We start from the raw sequence: 18,530 nt of genomic DNA on the forward strand, positions 1-18,530 counted from the left end.
AAAATGAAGTCATGAAATCTGCTTATAAAGGATAGACACGGAGAGTATTATGCTGAGTGAAATGAGTCAGAAGGAGAGGGAAAGACAATGACAGCACCTACTTGTGGGATATAAAAAACACAGTATAAGACAGTAGAAATGAGGACCAGGAAAACTGGTCCATGGTTGAAGTTTGACACTAGCGGGATGGGGGCTGAGATGGGTGTTTTAGGGAGGACAGTTAAAGAGGGAGGGAGAAAGAGAGAGGGAGTGCGGAGGGGAGGGTGAGGGGGATCGTGGGGTGGCGGGGGGGGGGGGGGGGGAGAGAGTGAGAGTGAGAGAGAGAACCTGACATAAAGACAGACTGGGGGTGGGGGGGGGGTAAAGGAGGGAAACTGGGGACATTGGTGGTGGGAAATGTAACTGGTGAAGGGACACTGGACCATTATAGGACCAAAATCCAATCATGAACAATTTTACAACTGTGTATCTCACAATGATTTAAAAAAATAAAACAAAAACAAAGAAAAACCTGTAGTCTTACATTGGCTCACAAGCCATCCTTAAGTCTTTGGCATTATTATTCTAATTCAACCTACTCCTTAGTCATACAAGCTATATGACCTTGGACATGTTATTTAACTTCTCTGACACTGCTACTTATTGTTATAAAAGAAAAAACAAACAAAACTTCCACCCCATCTTATCAAACATTTCAAGAGGACTTGGTAAGCTTATAAAATGCTGGTTAGTTTTGTATTAGCTTTTATGATTGGGATGTTTAGTAATCATATATATTCAGTTACTTATGAATAATTTTCCTACCATTAGAAGTTTTTAATTTTTTTGTTTTGGGGCCACTTCCACCAGTTACTCCTGGTGGGTTGAAGGACCGAATAGGGTACCAGAGCTTGAACACGGTAGGCCACATTGAAGGTAAGTGTCCACCCACTGTATTATCTGGCTCCAATAAGTTAGTTTTTAATTTTTAAAAATTTTGTTTTTTACTTTCTGCCAATGTAGGAAACACTATCAAGAGTATTTCTCCCTTAGCTGAACTGAATTAGAATAATTTCTAAGAGGAACACAACAGCTAGGGAAATCAGTATTATTACAGAATTTGATGCTACTATAGAATGCTTTAACAAATGAATATATCAATTTTCATTACGTCTTCAAGATTAAACCAAATTTACTGAAAAAGTATCACCTATTTATATGTTAAAATAATGTTTTTGCTATACAAATAAAAAGCCAACAGAGAACAGCTAATACATTAAAACAACAACAAAAATAAAATGTTACTTTCATCACTGGAAACATCCCAAAAACAATAAATGGTCAAAATCCAGAATTCAGTGATTATAAGGAGTGGAGTAAGCTCATTTTATAATTACTTGGGATTGGGGGGAGGGGAGGGGAGACACATCTGGTGATGCTGAGGGTTTGCTCTGGGCTCTGAACTCAGGAATCACTCCTGGCAGTGCTCTGGGAACCATATGGAATACTGGGGGTTGAACTGGAGTGGCCAGGTACAAGGCAGGCACCTTACTCACTGTATTCCCTCTCTGGCTCCTCATCCTAGATTCTTTTTTCTTTTTGGATCACACCCAGCGATGCTCAGGGGTTACTCCTGGCTCTGCATTCAGAAATTACTCCAGGCGGTGTTTGGGGGACCATATGGGATGTCGGGGATTGAACTCTAGTCAGCCCTACCCACTGTACTACTGCTCTGGCCCCTCATTCTGGACTTAATTTCTTCTTTTTGGTGGTGGGGGCTACAACTGATGGTTGCTCAGGAGACCATATGTGGTGATCAGAACCAAACCCTGGTCAGCTGAGTACAAGACAAGTATCCTACCTGCTGTACTAATCTCTCTGACCTCTCATAATTTTTAAAAGACTACTTTATTATTGGGGAATGCATTCGTTTACAGGAAAATTTCTCCCTAATAAGGGTATTTTCCTCATAGATCCCAAATCAGAACATAACACTTATCACAACTTACTCTTAAAATAATCCAAATAGTCTATAGTAGATGAATGAAAAGCAAGTGACCAACCAAGAAAAAGAACAATTACAGTGCTAGATCAGATAATAAACTGTGTTAAGTGCCACTTAGGGCTGGAGCGATAGCACAGCGGTAGGGCATTTGCCTTGCATGCAGCCAACATGGCCAACTCGAGTTCGATTCCTCCGCCCCTCTCAGAGAGCCTGGCAAGCTACCAGAAGTATCTCGCCCGCACGGCAAAGCCTGGCAAGCTACCCGTGATGTATTCGATATGCCAAACACAGTAACAAGTCTCACGATGGAGACATTACTGGGCCCACTCGAGAAAATCGATGAACAACGGGAGGACCGTGACCGTGACCATGAAGTGCCACTTAGATCTTAACAAGTAAATTATATATATACCTCCACATGATAACTCATCTTGCAGCAGAACTAAATGCATGGGGCAAGAGCACCTGGTTGTACCATCACCTTTCACAAGACATATATGTGAGCAGCCACCATTATCCTGAGCACAAGGATGCTGTCCTGCAAAGAAACAAAACGAGGAAAGAAAATGAAGGCCAGTCTAGACAAAAACCACCCCCTGATGGATTACCAAGGAAACCAAGTTACTTTGGCAGCTGTGGTAGTCTTAAGATTCAAGGGTGGCAACTGTTCTGAGGTGCTTTTGGTCACAGACATGTTCTTTTCTTTTTGGGGCCCACACCTGGCTGTGCTCAGAGCTTACGCTCAGCTCTGCACTCAGGGCTCACTCCTGAGTGCAGAGCCGAGAGTAAGGGATAATATGTGGTGACAGGGATTGAACACAAGTTGGCTGTGTGCAAGGCAAGTGCACTACTCACTGTACTATTTATTCCTCCAGTCCCAGATCACATATATATTTTAATAATAAAAAAAAAACAGGCCAAGGTTATATAAGCCACTTTCAAAACTTTTCAGTAACTTAAAATATTTATGATTACTTTTAGAAGTTGAGTATTAAAAAAATACATTCAAGTGGCTGGAGCAGTACAGCGGGGAGGGCACTCGTCTTGCATGTGCCAGACCCAGGTTCGATCCTTGGCATCCCATATGGTCCTCTGAGCACTGCCAGGAGTAACTACTGAGTGCAGAGCCAGGAGTGACCCTTGAGCCATTGCCAGATGTGAACACCCCCCCCCAATTTAAAATAAAAAATTTATTCAAGAAGGGAAAACAATGCACGTATTAAGAACAGTCTTCTCTAAGGTTATATACTTTGGGGGGGGGGGGGAATTTGGGGCACTACCTACAGACCTGGCAGTGCTCAGGGATCACTCCTGAGGGGACTCAGGGGACCACATGCGGTGTTTAAATATTAGAATTTGTATTAATAATGAACACTGAGCACTTGCTGCTACAAGTTTATATTAAAGCAAAACTACTACTATTATATGTATAGGGACCGGAGGGACAGGTTGCTGGCCTTGCATGCGGCAGACTTCGGTTTGATTCCTGGCACCTCTGAGGGTCTCCCAAGCCCTGAGCACTGCTAGGTGCGGCCCAAACAGTTACATAAATAAAATAAAATAAAATTAATTACATGTATAGGAAAAGTTCTATCCACCTAATTTTTAATTTGTACCTGCTTATACAAATTAAGTAAATTTTTCTATGGTAACTATATTCATCATTATATAGTCTTTCCTTTTCTTCAAACCTTGGAGGTCTGTAACAGAAATACACACATCAGGGCAGGGAGACAGTTCAAAGGGCCAAGCATATGCTTCACATGCAGGCCGCCAGGACTCTAAACTCAGTACCCTAACCTCCGGAGCACCTCTGAAAGTGGCACCTTGTTACCCCCAAAAGGAATAGATACTTGAACCAGTTTCTCTGGGGGTGGGGGTCAGGTGCTGTTCTGGGGCCACACCTGACAGTGCTCTGGGGTTGCCCCCTTACCAAGTATTTTTCAAGGAGCTAATGGAAAGGAAAGGAGTTGACAAGCAGACTATTTGTAATACCAGGGAAATTTCTGAAAATGAACAAGGCATTACTTTTCCCCACTGAGTTTGAAACAAAGCTTTACAAATAATTAAATTTTAAAAAACAGCAAACTAAACAGCACCCAAAAATCTTGAAGATAAAAGTAAGAAGCCCAGAAGAAGCCCTCGAGTTTGTCCGTTTCATCTGCATCCTCGCCACAGCCCAGTGCCCCGAAGTCAGCAGGCCCCTGTGGTACTCACGGTACTCCTGAAGGTTGAGCTCCTTCACGGCGTGGATGTCACTCAGCTGAGCAATTCGAGCCTGGACTTTGGTTCTGCTCTCTCGGCCTGTCATGTCAATTTTTTCGATCATTTGCTGCTGCTTATCAATCCAGTACAGCCAGTTTTCAAACACAGTCAGCCCCACAGGCTGCAAGATATTGGAGTCCTCTAATACTATACGGTTGGCACCTGAGAAAGGAAAACAGTGAACTGAAATGATTCATGTGGGCTGGCAATTAGCAACTATTTAATGAAATCAGCTACATTCTAGAAGTACTGAAAAAGAAATGTGATATTTTCTACCTTATGAATTTAAAAAAAATTATGAGAATATACCAGAACACAGTAACAGAATTCAGTGGCAATCAAAAGCCAAAAGGTAACCAAAACACACCATGTATTTTAAGTTCATAGAAAAGAACTTGGAGCAGTTTTCAAGTGTTCTTTATATAACATCCCATCTTTCAAACTAAATTTTGAAATAAAACATTTGTTAAATAAAACTCTAAAATATGAAACAGATGGAAACAGTCTTGTTTGGGATTGAGGTGCTTGTCTTGCACAAGGCTGCACCCAGTTTGATCCCATGCACTGCACAGGGTCTCCTGAGCACTGCCAGGAATAATTTCTGTGCACCACCAGGTATGACCCAAACCCCTCCTTCACAAAATGGTATTTTCTGGGGCAAAAGGGTCTGTACAGGAATTAAACTAAATTTGCCTGCATGTGGCTAACCGTAATTCGATCCCTGGCACCACATGGTCCCACAAATACTGCCAGGAGTGATCCCTAGGTAGAGAGCAGGAGTCAAACACCGTGAGATATGCACCGCCCCTCCCCCGGACTATTCTGGATGAAGCGATTGCTGAGCCCAGAGCTCATGGCCTACCATGAGCTGTGTACCTCTGTGGCAAATACTATAGCCAGCTACACAGGAAAAACAAACAACTCAGAGGTTGCCTGGATCAAGTCTCACCTGTTAAGAGTTCATATATAGAGCCATCTAGACTCTGAAGAGTCAATATATTAATTGTACTGTTGAGCTATAAAAGAGATCTTACTTATATGTATATATGTGCAATTTCCCTCTTGTTCAAGAAAAATATACTACATCTTCTTAAAAACAGTCCTTAAATTATCAGTAAGACATTTTTGTGCTTCATAAATAATGAGTTCAATCAACAAAAAACAACAGTTTAAAAAGAAGTGTCAAGACATAGAGTTATTGACTTCAATGGTGTCTTCAATGATCTGAGACCTCACTGGCAAAGAAAACAAAAGCAAAAATAAATGAAACTACATGAACCAAAATATTTCTACACTGTGGAAGAAATAATAGCTAAAATAAGAATATCCTTGAAAGGGAGAGAATGTTTCCACATCATACATCTAAAAAAGGACGAATTTCAAAGAATTAAAGCATAAACAGTCCCATTTAAGATAGGGGGAGGAACTAAACAGACACTTCCCTAGGTCAACAGGCATATTAAAAAAGGACCTACAAGGGGCTGGAGCGACAGCACAGTGGGTAGGGCATCTGCCTTGTACATGACTGACCCGGGTTCGATTCCCAGCATCCCATATGGTCCCGAGCACCACCAGGAGTAATTCCTGAGTGCAGAACCAGAAGTAACCCCTGAGCATCGCCGGGTGTGACACCCCCCCCAAAAAAGTGCCCTACATCTCTTATCAGGAAGACTGCAAATCAAAACAACAAAGAATGTCACACCATCGCACAACCATGAGGATGGCCTCTTCCAACAGTGCTGAGGAAACATGATGAAAAAGGAACCCTCACTTAGCTGGAGGTTTGGTATCTGGTTTAGCCTCTCTGGGAAGCAGTCAGGAAACTTCTCAAACAATTAAAACTCCATATGACCCAACAATTCTACACCTTGATATCTATTCCAAGAACACAAACACATTAATTATATGCATACCTACATCATTGTAGCACTGTTTAAAAAAAGTCAAGATCTGGAAACAATCCAAATGTTCAACAATACATGAGTGAATAAATTAATCTATATACACAATGCAATTCTACTCAGTTATAAGAAAAGATGAAATCTTGCCCTTTGCTACAATTTGGATGCAAATAAAAATATGAAGAAAAATAATAATGAGAAAGACAGAAGTCAGATTATTTCGCTCATACGAGGTATACAGAGAAACAATGTAAGAGCAAAGACAGTGTCCAATGAAAATAAACCTTGGACTGTGACGATAACACTGAGGTTACCAAACTGAGAATGGAGGAAGATCTGGGTAACAGGGGTGGTGAGGAGAAAGGCAGAACTAAGCAACAAAAACACAGTGGTGTAAGACTGAGCACTTAGGTACAGTGTTGTACATCAGAAGCGTAAACAATATCTTTACTGTAACCAAGTTATCTCAATGAGTAACTCTGACAGTTTTCCCCTCTCCCCTGGACATAGTGCCTATTTTAAATTCATATTCCAGATCTTTAGTAGGAATACCAGAAACTGGAAGAGAAAGTAAGCAGGACTGCAGAGAAATGAGAGGGTAAAAGCTCACTGAAACATATCATTGATGTGATCAGATCTAAACACCAAGAGTGTAAAGAGCATTTGAGTTTAACTGCATTTTTTGAACCAACTTTAGTGTAAGAGTAAATGTTCTTCCCTCCCGTTAAGAGTCTCTTCTGGAAGATACTTTAGTACAATAGTGACATGAGGAGAAAAAATATAAACTTTAATGGAAGAAAAACCTGCGGATATTTTTTTTTGTAGACTAGAATTCAGGCCAAAATAGGAGACAACATAAGTTAGAAAAGAACCAGGAAAGGAAAAGACACACCAGAAATGTGTTACTTATACAGAGAGCCCCAATTAAGAAACTGGCAAGTAATTCGCTAAGAGTAATCATATTGATGGATAAAGAAAATGTAGTTCCCAACTAACATGATGTTTTCAAGAACAAAACTGTAGAGAAAACAGGTACAAATACATGGCTGGGGAGCCGACAGTTCAAAGGGTTGAGTATATGCACTGAGTGGTGTCTGATTCTCGGTGCACCCATCCTCGGTGCACCCACCCAACCTCAGAACACTGAGTCAGAAGCAACCCCTGAACATTGCTGGGTGTGACCAAAAAACCAAAAACGAGAATGAAAAGACAAATGTTGTGTCAGAGACAGTTCAAGGGGGTAAACCTAAACAGAGCATGGGCTGCATTCAGGAGGCCCTGGTACAAACTCCAGCACTGCATGGTCCCAGAGCAATACCTTCCATGCTCAAACAACAACAAAAGTACAATTTTTACTGATGAATTATCTCAAAATCTCAAATCAGAATAAGGAAACATGTCTTGCATACCTGAGAGATCACTACTTTCAATTCGTCGAAGGTCCGAATCAGCCCAAAAGAGCTTGCCCAATCTGCTATCAAGGGCTAAAGCAATTGGTTTACTTAAACCACTGAAAAAGAGGACCTCACGTTCTGTTCCATCCAAAGCAGCTCGTTCAATTTTGGGTGACCTTTCCTGAAGATTAGTAAAATACATATACCTGGAGATAAAAGTAAATAGTAAGTTTACCAATTAAGAATCCACACAAGAGGCTGAAGTGATAGCACAGTGGGTAGGGCATTTGCCTTGCATGTGGCCAACCCTGTGCATTGCCGGGTGTGACCCATAAAGCAAAAAAAAAAAAAAAAAAAAAAAAAAGAATCCACACAAAATGAGAACATTCTTGTTGAGACGAAGGAGGTAGAATATTATTTTAAAATGTGTTACAGTTCACTTTTTGAAAGGCCGTGGGATGTTTATTGCTTTAATAGCATTAAATGAAAGTACATCGCTGTTTTTAGGGAACTAACTTTCATGGATTAGTGGATTAAAAATTTCATGGATTAAAACATTAGACACATGCATGCCTAAGCCTGTATGATAAGTTAAATCAAAGAGAAATAACCAGAGCATCACGAACACAATTTCAAAAAATTCTGTCTGTAATTAATTCACCTCATGGATAAAAAATAATTCATATGAAGTTATATTTAATGCCTATGGCCTATCTTTTTCCCTATAACTATTGATTTATTATTATTATTACTGCTATTTTTTTTCTATTTGGGTCACACACGGCAATGCTCAGGGAATCATATAGGATGGTAGGGATCAAACCCAGATCAGCTGTGTGCAAGGCTGATAAATGCCCTACCCACTGTACTATCGCTCCAGCCCCTTTTAAAGTCAGTCATGTTCCATGTTCCATGATAAATTCCTCAGCATTCAGAGGCAAATACAGTTTATTAAATGCAAAACTGTACCAAATAAAACAAAGTTTTTAACAGAAAGGAACCTAAAGTCTAGTAGAAAAATACATGAGTGAGAAACAAGTAAAAGAGGTGGCAGGAAGAACTAATTAGACAGACAGGTTTAGGATGTGGGGTGTTGGAATGGGAAAAATCACATCTGGCCAGAGGGAGAAAAGGTCAAGGAAAACTTCATGGAGGATGAAGTACTTCAGGTGTTCCTGAGGTATGAGGAATATTTATAGAAAAGGCAAATAAGGAATGAAATCCTACACAGTAAAACTGTAAAATCAGAGAAAACATAGAAGAGTATGCAAGACAATATTGGGGAAACTGGATAGGGTACATCTTTCCACCAGAGCACAGCACACATAAAGATAAGTAACTTACGGGCTAGAAAGGAAGACCAGAGGGTCTCAGAGGCAAGGAGCTTGGCGCCGCTTCAGTGACTTACCCTTTCTCAGGATTCACCACAATGGCCCGAGGTCTGTCTTGTTCCCCTTTGAGCACCACTCCAATCGATCTCCCATCTAATCTTGTTACATTAATCACATTCGTAGCCTCACAAGTCCAGTAAATGTAGCGGCTATAAATATCAATGCTGAGATCGTAAGGCTGGATTTCTAGGTTCTGATTTGGAACTGAACTCACAACCACGGTAAAGCCCTAGGGAAAGAAAAAGACAGAAAATTGGACTTCGTGTCAGAGCTATGGCAACTCACTCCCAAGGCTTGTACTTCCGTGGTCACACATTTCGTGAGATGGTCAAATCTCAGAAAACATTTCTTACCTATTAATTTTTCCTAAAAAATAAATATTGTACTTCTTTATTAATAAGCACTTCAAAAATGTTCTGTTTTGTTGTTAAGACATAGGGCTGAAGCTGATGCCATAATCACTGTTTGAAGAACCTGATCATGTGCCAATTACAGATGGGAGCGAGAAAGTGGCAACTCATCTGGACATAACTCGGGTTAAAAATCACACCCTAGAAATTACACTCAAACAGAAGTAATTTTGCATTTGCAAATGCCTCTACTGAGGCATTTGGGAAACATATGGAGTTATTTTGTTGTTATATCTAAGTGGATTTAACTGGAATCCAAAAGCAGAGAGAGGGATGCTGCAAAACATCCTACAATGTATATGTTAGCTACCTATCTCCGCCTCCTCCCCCCAAAAAATCATCCAGCCCCAATCTGTCTGTAGCACTCGGGTTAAGAAACTCTGCCCTTGGGCCCAAGAAATGACTTGCTGGGCTGAAGGAAGACTTGGGTTTTCATCCTGTCACTGCATGGTCTCCTAAGCACTGCAAGAGGGCCCTGAACCCAGAGTGGGAGGAGCCCCCAAGCACTGCTGGGTGTAACCCAAAACCAAAAGAAACTCTGCTCTAGAGACAACAATAATTAGTCAAAGCTGTAAATTATATCAATTAATCATGTTTTTTTCCCTCTAATCTTCAGATCTACAAAAAAATTTTTTTACAAACCCAAGCAAAACTAAAGGCTTTGTCCATCGTTCTATCTGAGCAAGTCATACTTTACCTTCTCAGAATCTCTAAGGGAGCATCTTCCTTACTGATAGTATCTCATTTATTTGGTGTGTCCCTGACTATATAATTACTGCTATGATTAGTATCTACTAGTTATCACCCTACTTAGTCTAAGATGCATCTGTCATGTATCTCTGGTAACCTCATCTGTATACACTTATCATTTGCTGATTCGTCAGCAACCTTAAATCATTATTGCCTTGCTCTTTTTCTATGAAAGAACATATCAAAATTAATAATCTAGTCTCCCTAACTACATTCAAAAATCCAATACTGCCATGATAGAATGACAAATATTAATAATAATCCCAGTATTAAACTCCTAAGTCACAGAAAAAAAACAAGGATGAATAATCACTGGGAAACCATGACCCTGTCTGTAACCATGAAAGTTTTGTTATATAATATTTATTAGCTAAGATTTATTTATTCTTTCCCACAGAGAGAAAATAACCAAAGGAAAGAATAAACATATCCTGCAAGTTTTGTTTACATAGGATTATTAAAACTAACAATTCATTTATTCTTCTACTCCATGAGAATTCAACCAATGACTTGCCTTAAAATTTTAGTGAGACTGTGTGTATTTCCTATTCTCTGAACCTCTGAAATAATAGTTCAACAGCAGTAGAATTACTGAGTTCCTACTACACAATAGGTAATGAGCTATGTCCTTTATAATCCTTTCTGATAGCCGATTGTAGTGACAAAGTCATTACCAATATATTGACATATATTACCCCAATATGATTTTCATTATGATAGTATTTCAAAATATCATTTACTCTAAGATCATTAGAAGGAAAAAGAGCTGCTGGGTCAAAAATTTGTTTCTAGGCATAAGAAATTAATTTTGAAGTGAGTCCTTAAATTACCTGGCTGCCATCTTCTTGTGCTTTTCGAATCACATTTTGCCGTGAGTCAATCCAATAGAGCTGCTTGTCCAGTGGGTCATAGTCAATGGCCCGAACATTCCGAAGACTATGGATAGGAAGGATGATGTCAGGGCTTTGCTGTTCATCAATCACCATGCGGTTGATGGCACTTTTCTGACTGAAGAGTAAGAAGGTGGTTGGAGCTACAGGAAGAGTAAATAAGAAATATGAGCTTACGTCCTGTAGCATTCCAACACTGATCAGCCTCCTCTCTCCCACAATGCAGATGCTGAGGACAAAACCCTCTGACATGCCCCCAGAAACTTCCCTTAAGGTTCCTCTGATCAGCACAGTAGTAACCAACCCAGATATGAACCTACCCAAGACACTGCTATCTAAATCTGCCCCTCCCCCCCACACATCTGGTCCACAGGAATAGCACATATTCTCTAAGAACAAAATTCTAATCCGTATGTGTTAACACATGGCTCAAGTGGTAACACATACATCTAAATCTCCCAGGCCTGGGAGACCAATCCCTGGCACTGCGAAGCCCCCAAGCATTGCAGAGGGGGCCTTGGTGGCTCCCAAGCACTGTGAGGCTTGAGGCTCTTATAATCTAACAAGCATCTTTAGGTGTGCTCACCCCCAGCAATGTTGGGTGTAGTCCTAAGGAAAAAACAACAACAACAACAAAAACCAAAAACCCCAGAAAACAAAAAATCCCTACCTCTTGTTTACAAAGTGAATAGTTTTGCTCCTCCATAGACTATCCTCTGGAATGGCAGAGCTAGAACCTCCAGAAGTCGAAGTAGAAACTAAAGATTGTTTGCGTTTCTGTTCTCTATCTAGTCACTTGATCTTAAATGAGTCACTAAACCTCTCCGGGGTCAAAGTTTGCTCAACTCCAACATAAGGCCACCATCTGATCCCATAAAGTAAGTTGGTTGCTCTAAAAACTTTATAATGTAAGTAAAAAATATTTACACAGCTTCTTGCTTCACATCCAGAGGCCCCAAGACTGTACCACTGGGTGTAGCTCTGGTGACCCCAAAACTGCAGGACTCAAGCATTGACACTTCATGCCTGTAGAACCGGGCTAAGCATTACCAGGAGTCACCCCTGGCCCCTGCACACATCTTAGGAGAGTGCACCCAAAAGATTATGGGGTAAGAATGAGTCTCAGCAGTAAAATAAATGCTTTCTATAGATGAGAACAGGTTTAGTGATCCCTGGAACTAACGAAAAAAAAAAAAAGTAAGGAAGTATGTAGATATGAAACAAAAGGAAGTTTTGAATTGTTGTATTTATTTTTGGGCCACACCAGGCAGAGCTCAGGGGACCTATATGTGGCACTAGGGATCAAGCCTGGGTCAGCCACATGCAAGGTTGGTGCCCTACCTGCTCCAGTGTTTCGACGGAAATCCTCCAATACCTGGAGGCCCCTTCCCTGACCCCACCCCACAAAGGTCCTCTAACAACTCTTAGCAATTTTAGCACAGAATTCAGGCCACAGAACACAGAAACACAGCAGGGTGGCTAACTAGTTCCACTCTTCTTTTCCTAAAGAATTATTTGGGAACATTTAAACTTCCTTACCAATCAATTACATTAATATTCTAAACTGTAAATTATCTAACAAGATAAACATCACTTTTGAAACTTTAACCTTATATACAAAATGACAAAAGGAAGATTCCAGAATTTTACTTGACAACTTTTCCTGCCTGGGAAGCAATTATTCAAACATGTATTTAGCTCCTTAGTTATATCGTAGAGGGTATGTCTTTGAGTCAATTTTAATCTTTAATAATATTCTACATTAGGCATGGATCTTGATGTTCTAAAAATGTTAATTAAAACAAAGCCAATCGAGGTTTAAAATATATAGTTGCTTCAAAATCCCCATAAAAATTAGTAGTTTCAATCAAAGGTCTCATTATTTCTAAGAGGATGCTGATGTTTTAATTTATTTACAAGTCAATCACTGCATAGACAACAGATAAGCGATTTTACAAGTGTAAATTCATCCTATGTAGCTTATATATTCCAAATTCTTCATCTCATATAAAGAATAGTGTTTAAAAATAAAAAAAAACAAATTGCCCTGAGCTGTGGAGATTGTACAGAGGGCAGGGCACTTGCCTTGCATACAGCCAACCCAGGCTCCGTTCCTGGCTCTGCATATGGTCTCCTGATCATTGCCAAGAAAGATCCCTGAGTGCAGAGCCAGGAGTATGCCATGCTGGGGTCCAGCCCCCAAGCCCAAAATGTGATGAGTACAACGGAAAAAAGAAATGTACAAATAAGGGGCACTGCCAGTGCTAGACAGGACAGAAGGATATAATTTTTAACTGGGTAGTCTGATCATACTGTACCAGTCACAAGCAAATATTACCATAACATTTTTGCAGAAAGAACACTCTAGAAGAAAAACAAACAGTAAACATTCCTGAGGTAAGAGTAACTGGCACAGTTGAAAACGACAATGAGGCTAGAATGGCAGGATAATGAATGCACAACATGGTCCGAGACAGAAAAGAGCTTCCAGCTAAACTGGGTTCCATGCCTCCCTGGCACCATATACGGTCCCCTGCGCATGTTCAAGAGTGATTCCTGAGTGCACAGGCAGGACTAAAACCTGAATACTGAATACTGTCAGGTGTGGCCCAAAGAGAATAAAGAATGCAAGAGAAAGTATAGTAAAGCCTGAAGCTAGAAAAGAAAAAAGCGTGCGAGGGGTGGAGGCTGGTAGGGTTCGAGGGTGCGTAGGGTTTGGGTTACCGATCACTGAAAAACTTGTATGCCTCTGTAAGAACTAGGTTCTTGCCGGTTGAAATGGAAAGCAATTGCAAGGTTTAGGGCAGTGAAACAACATGATCTACTCTAGCTTCTGAAACACAGGTCAGGAGCAAATTACAATGTTGGAAAACTTCTCTAAGGACAGTACTTTTGTGCTAAACTTGTCCTAAATTTGTTTTGGGGTTTGCTATTCCAATATCTTTATACCAATAACAAGTAGAATCCTTTAAAAAGTCCACCAAAGGCAACCTCTGGAAGCCTGCTATCCATTAGAAAAAAAGATACAAAGACACATACCAGACACTCAGTGCTGATTTCTCAGACTTTACTCACCAGCTAACATGTGGGCATGAGCACCTAAAACAACAATGAGCTCAAAAGCTGTTTTCATCTTTTCTCGATTTGCTATCAGTTATTACCCTCCTTTTCTCCTTCCAGTCAAAGTCAGACATATTGAAAGAAATGTCTGTATATACATACCACTCTTCCTTCATCCATTTACTTTTTGATCTACTCAACTTCTCACCATGACACCTTAAGATACCCAAATTCAATGGATACATTTTAAATCTTGCACTCCTCAGCTTCTCAGCAGTATTCACCAGTTCATTTTGGAAACAATCCTACCTCCCCTATTCTGGCTTCGGTACACACTAAGCACTTTCCCTCTTTAATCAAGGTTTCCTTAGACCCCTTCTGTCCTCTACCTAGCTCCTCAGTTATCAAGGGCCCCCAACCCCACTGGGGAGCCCCTCAGACCTCAAAAAAACTTCAACCAATTTGTTCTCTCCATCCACTAATATACAGGTCATCAGATATATGTGAGTCATAAATCAGGTTTCCCTCAAACCAACAACATTATGTTATATACTGTTTGGCTGCTGTTAGCACGAATGAGTATTTATGTGTATAATAATAATTCGCCACTAACATTTAAAAATCGAGATATAATTAGCTCCCACCCACCCAACAGAAAAATATCTGGACTGGACTGATGACTGGATAGATCTGGGACCCTTGGCTGGAAGGCAGGGGTGGCCACCCGCTATGTCCAGAGCACTTGTGTGCTATTTTCGATCTAGCCACTGTTTTCCACTGGGTTCTAGTTACTCTTCTGCACCTTCTGCCTGGCCTCTTACACACTTGATGTTTTAGCTTTAGTATAGCACTGTCCTCCCTTTGTTCATCGATTTGCTTGAATGGGCCCAGTAACATCTCCATTGTGAGACTTGTTGTTACTGTGTTTGGCGTATCAAATACGTCACGGGTAGCTTGCCAGGCTTTGCCGTGTGGGGAGATACTCTCAGTAGCTTGCCGGACTCTCCGAGAGGGGCGGAGGAATCGAACTGGGGTCTGCCACGTTGGCTGCGTGAAAGGCAAACGCTCAACCCGCTGTGCCATCGCTCCAGCATACTCTTATCAAAATCGAAAGACAAGGAGGCCATATTTCAGAGCTCTCTTTGCCACACTGCTTTTTTTAGGTGATGAAGAATATGCATTATGCAAAGCAGGCACATGTGACTTCCTCTCTCAATGAAGCTACACAATTTTTGCAATAAATTTCAATGTCCAAAAGTAAAAGATACAATTTTCCTATAGCATCAACTAGCTATCAAACAAAAATCAAGTTAAAAAAAAAGAACCCTGCATATTACTGTAATCCTTCTCTTTCATAATGATCAACTCTGACCGTTTCCAACTTTTTAAGCTAGAAAGAACGTGAACTATCTTGTTTTCCCAGATTCTAGTTTTTCTTGCAGTTTCAGTCTGTCTTGGGAGAAATGCAGCTTACCACTACAAGTCCTGTTGTCAGCATTAAGAGAGTAGTGGGCAGGACATCCACAAACAAAACCTCCTACTGGCACAGCCAAGCAGAGGTGGGAGCAGTGCCCATTGCTGGAAGCACATTCATTCCATCCTGCCTGTCGAGAGGAGTGAAAGACGAGGATGTCCATCACATAATCCAAATGGCCCTGAATGATGGTGCGGTTTTGGCCACTGGTTTTGTTGGCACGCTCAATGCTGCGTCGGCTCCAATCCGTCCAGTAGATGTAATCTTGGTACTGAGTTAAGCCAAAAGGATGAGGCAAGTCATCTGCTATAACTTCACGGTTGAGTCCTATTTATGGAAAGGCAGTTAGACGGGAGAGAAGCAGAGGATGAAATATGTGTGCATGTAAGAGCAGCATAGCCAAAAAGCAATAAAAAAGAAAGAAATCCAAAACATATAAAACATAAAACTACATTTATAGCTAATGTGAAACAATTCACTTATACAATTCTGAATTAAAGCAGTCCTCAGAATCAATTCATCTGCCACCAACACCCAGCAGACCTGTACTGTCTTGCTATAAATCAATGAGTTTGTTTAAACTCCTGCAAATGGTCTACTTTGATTTTGGTATATTTTTCTCCATTAAGGTTTATGGTTCAACTCTGTTTCTTCTTTATATAAAAAGAAAAAAATGTGCATATTGTATTTCACTGGCACAAAAGCCACTTCAGGACTAGTCAGTTATATACTCCATTAAACCCCCAAATAATAAAATTTCTCATAACAAAAGCATGTGAATCCAGGTATCTGGCCTACTAAGGACCTAGACACTCATATTTTTAGCAGTAGTATCTAATGTGATATTAACAGGTACTAACCAAATGTGAGTAACAGGCACTTGTTTCTGCGTAGAAAAGAATTATACACCACGCTTGAATAAAAGAAGTACAGCTTACCAAGCATATTTGAAGATTCTATTAAGTTGGTATCTAGGTCTGTCCAATAAAGTCTCCTTTTAGCATAATCAATAGTTAGGCCATTTGCTCGTCCCACGTTTGGGACTAGTGTGGTTCGTTCACTTCCATCCATAGCAGCTCTGTCTATCTTAGGTTTTCCACCCCATTCAGTCCAATACATAAACCTATATTCAAAACAATGAATATGTAACACTTTACTTTTGATATTCTGCAGAAAGATCATAGTCATAAATAGTCATAAAATAAATTTGAAGAAAATACAAATTTAGAATTAAACAAAATCATGATTATATTTTTTTCTGGGTTGAAGCAGTAGCACAGTGGGTAAGGCATTTGCCTTTCACGTGGCTGACCTGGGTTTGATTCCTCCACCCCTCTCAGAGAGCCCGGCAAGCTACCAAGAGTATTCCACCCGCACGGCAAAGCCTGGCAAGCTACCCATGACATACTCGATATGCCCAAAACAGTAACAAGTCTCCCAATTTGTTTTGAGACGTTACTGGTGCCCGCTCGAGCAAATTGATGAACAACGGGATTACAGTGCTACAGGGCTATTTTTTTCTATTTTAGCACCCTTTATTTTTCCATGGCCCAAAGAGGAAGTGAGTCAGCTTTCCTTAGTTTTTCCAATGATTTCATTCCATCCAAAACCTAGGATTTAGAAATGTCAAATATTTTCTTACTGAAGCACTTCATTTATAAAATTAATATTCAAACAGAAATTTAAAAAGCACTGGTCTCAGAATCTGGTTAATTATAGAATATATATATCTCAAACCATGTAATTTGAGTTTTAAATTTTTTTAACTTTATTAACTTTTTAAAAAACTTGTTCTGATGTTGTTTGGGTGCCACACCCAGTGGTACTCAGGCCTACTCCTGGTCCTGGCAGTGCTTGGGCAATTAATGTGGTAATACAAATTCAAACGAGGCTTGGTGGGAAAAAAGGCAAGCACTCCTATACTATCTCTATAGCCTTATTTCTTTCAATTTTAAAATTGTTTTTCAAATTGTGCATTCAACTGTCCCCAAGTTATGAGTATATTAAAGGTAAAAAGAAATCACCTTCAAATGAAATTAAAGCAAAGCTCTTTATACAAAATACCAAGGAACGGTGTTTGTTTATGTGACCCAAGGAAACAAACTATAAAAGCAATGAAATACCCTTTTATCTTTCTGCTGCACGGTGAACATTACTCTTCAATTCTTATGACATTTTAGAATTACTTAAGTTTTTCACTTTAATAAACTTTAAGAGCAACCCTACAGTATAGCCCTTTTATAAGAGACAAGGAGACCAAAGAACTAAAGGAAACAAGGAGAATTTGATCAGATTTCCTCAGGCTAATCACATGGCAGTGCTAAAACTAGAACTAGAGTCCTTTTGTTGTTGTTCGTTTGGGACCACAACTGTATTCTCACTCCTGGCTCTGCGCACAAGAATCACTCCTGGCGATACAGGGGGACAATATCGGATGTTGGGGATCAAACCTGGGTCAGCACGTGCAAAACAAGTGCTATTGCTCCAGTTCCAAGGTCTAGAATCCTTAACCCAAAGCCTTTTTAACTAACTAAAGGAACTAAGATTGGGGACCCTCTGAATACCAAAGCTAGGAAAGCACTCCCTGCCCAGTTTTCACCGAACATCTAAGGACATTCATCCATCAGTCTGTCAGCTCATAGCTAAGTTAGAAGCAATGTATGAGACGTATTTTTCTAAAAGTTAAAGTTGGGGTCAGGCTTTGTTTGCATTTGTACTTGTCAGCTGACAAGCACGTGTACACTGCAAGTGCCAAAGAGAAACAACTGTGGGAGAAATTTCACAGTTGCCAACAGCCGAGATGAGAGTCCTTCGTCCTGCTGAGTACTAAATATATCTGTCTAGTAATTCATGCTTACAGTCAAGATCACCAGAATCAATCACAGGGCAGCATAGAGAAGCTCTGGCTGATATGGCCTTCAAACTAGATGGTGAATTAGCCAATCAAAGAATTCAGGGAATATTATTCAGATACAGTTTTTATGTCACCGACATGTAAATATTGCTAGCAT

The 18,530-nt window shown here is 40.2% G+C and overlaps 1 protein-coding gene across 3 annotated transcripts in view; it reads right to left on the bottom strand.

Annotated features, from left to right (window-relative positions):
* LRP6 (LDL receptor related protein 6) overlaps positions 1-18,530 on the bottom strand; it is a 133,989-nt gene that overhangs the window by 14,779 nt on the left and 100,680 nt on the right. For all 3 annotated transcript variants that reach the window (XM_056115522.1, XM_056115513.1, XM_056115502.1), the window contains 7 exons: positions 16,458-16,642; positions 15,520-15,846; positions 10,926-11,128; positions 8,953-9,164; positions 7,560-7,750; positions 4,202-4,411; positions 2,397-2,522 (listed from right to left, as the gene is read on the bottom strand). In XM_056115522.1, coding sequence (XP_055971497.1) covers positions 2,397-2,522; positions 4,202-4,411; positions 7,560-7,750; positions 8,953-9,164; positions 10,926-11,128; positions 15,520-15,846; positions 16,458-16,642 — 1,454 coding nt within the window. The remainder of the gene's footprint in view (positions 1-2,396; positions 2,523-4,201; positions 4,412-7,559; positions 7,751-8,952; positions 9,165-10,925; positions 11,129-15,519; positions 15,847-16,457; positions 16,643-18,530) is intronic.

Source organism: Sorex fumeus, unplaced genomic scaffold, assembly GCF_029834395.1.
Source record: "Sorex fumeus unplaced genomic scaffold, SorFum_2.1 ptg000003l, whole genome shotgun sequence".
Lineage (NCBI taxonomy): Eukaryota > Metazoa > Chordata > Mammalia > Eulipotyphla > Soricidae > Sorex > Sorex fumeus.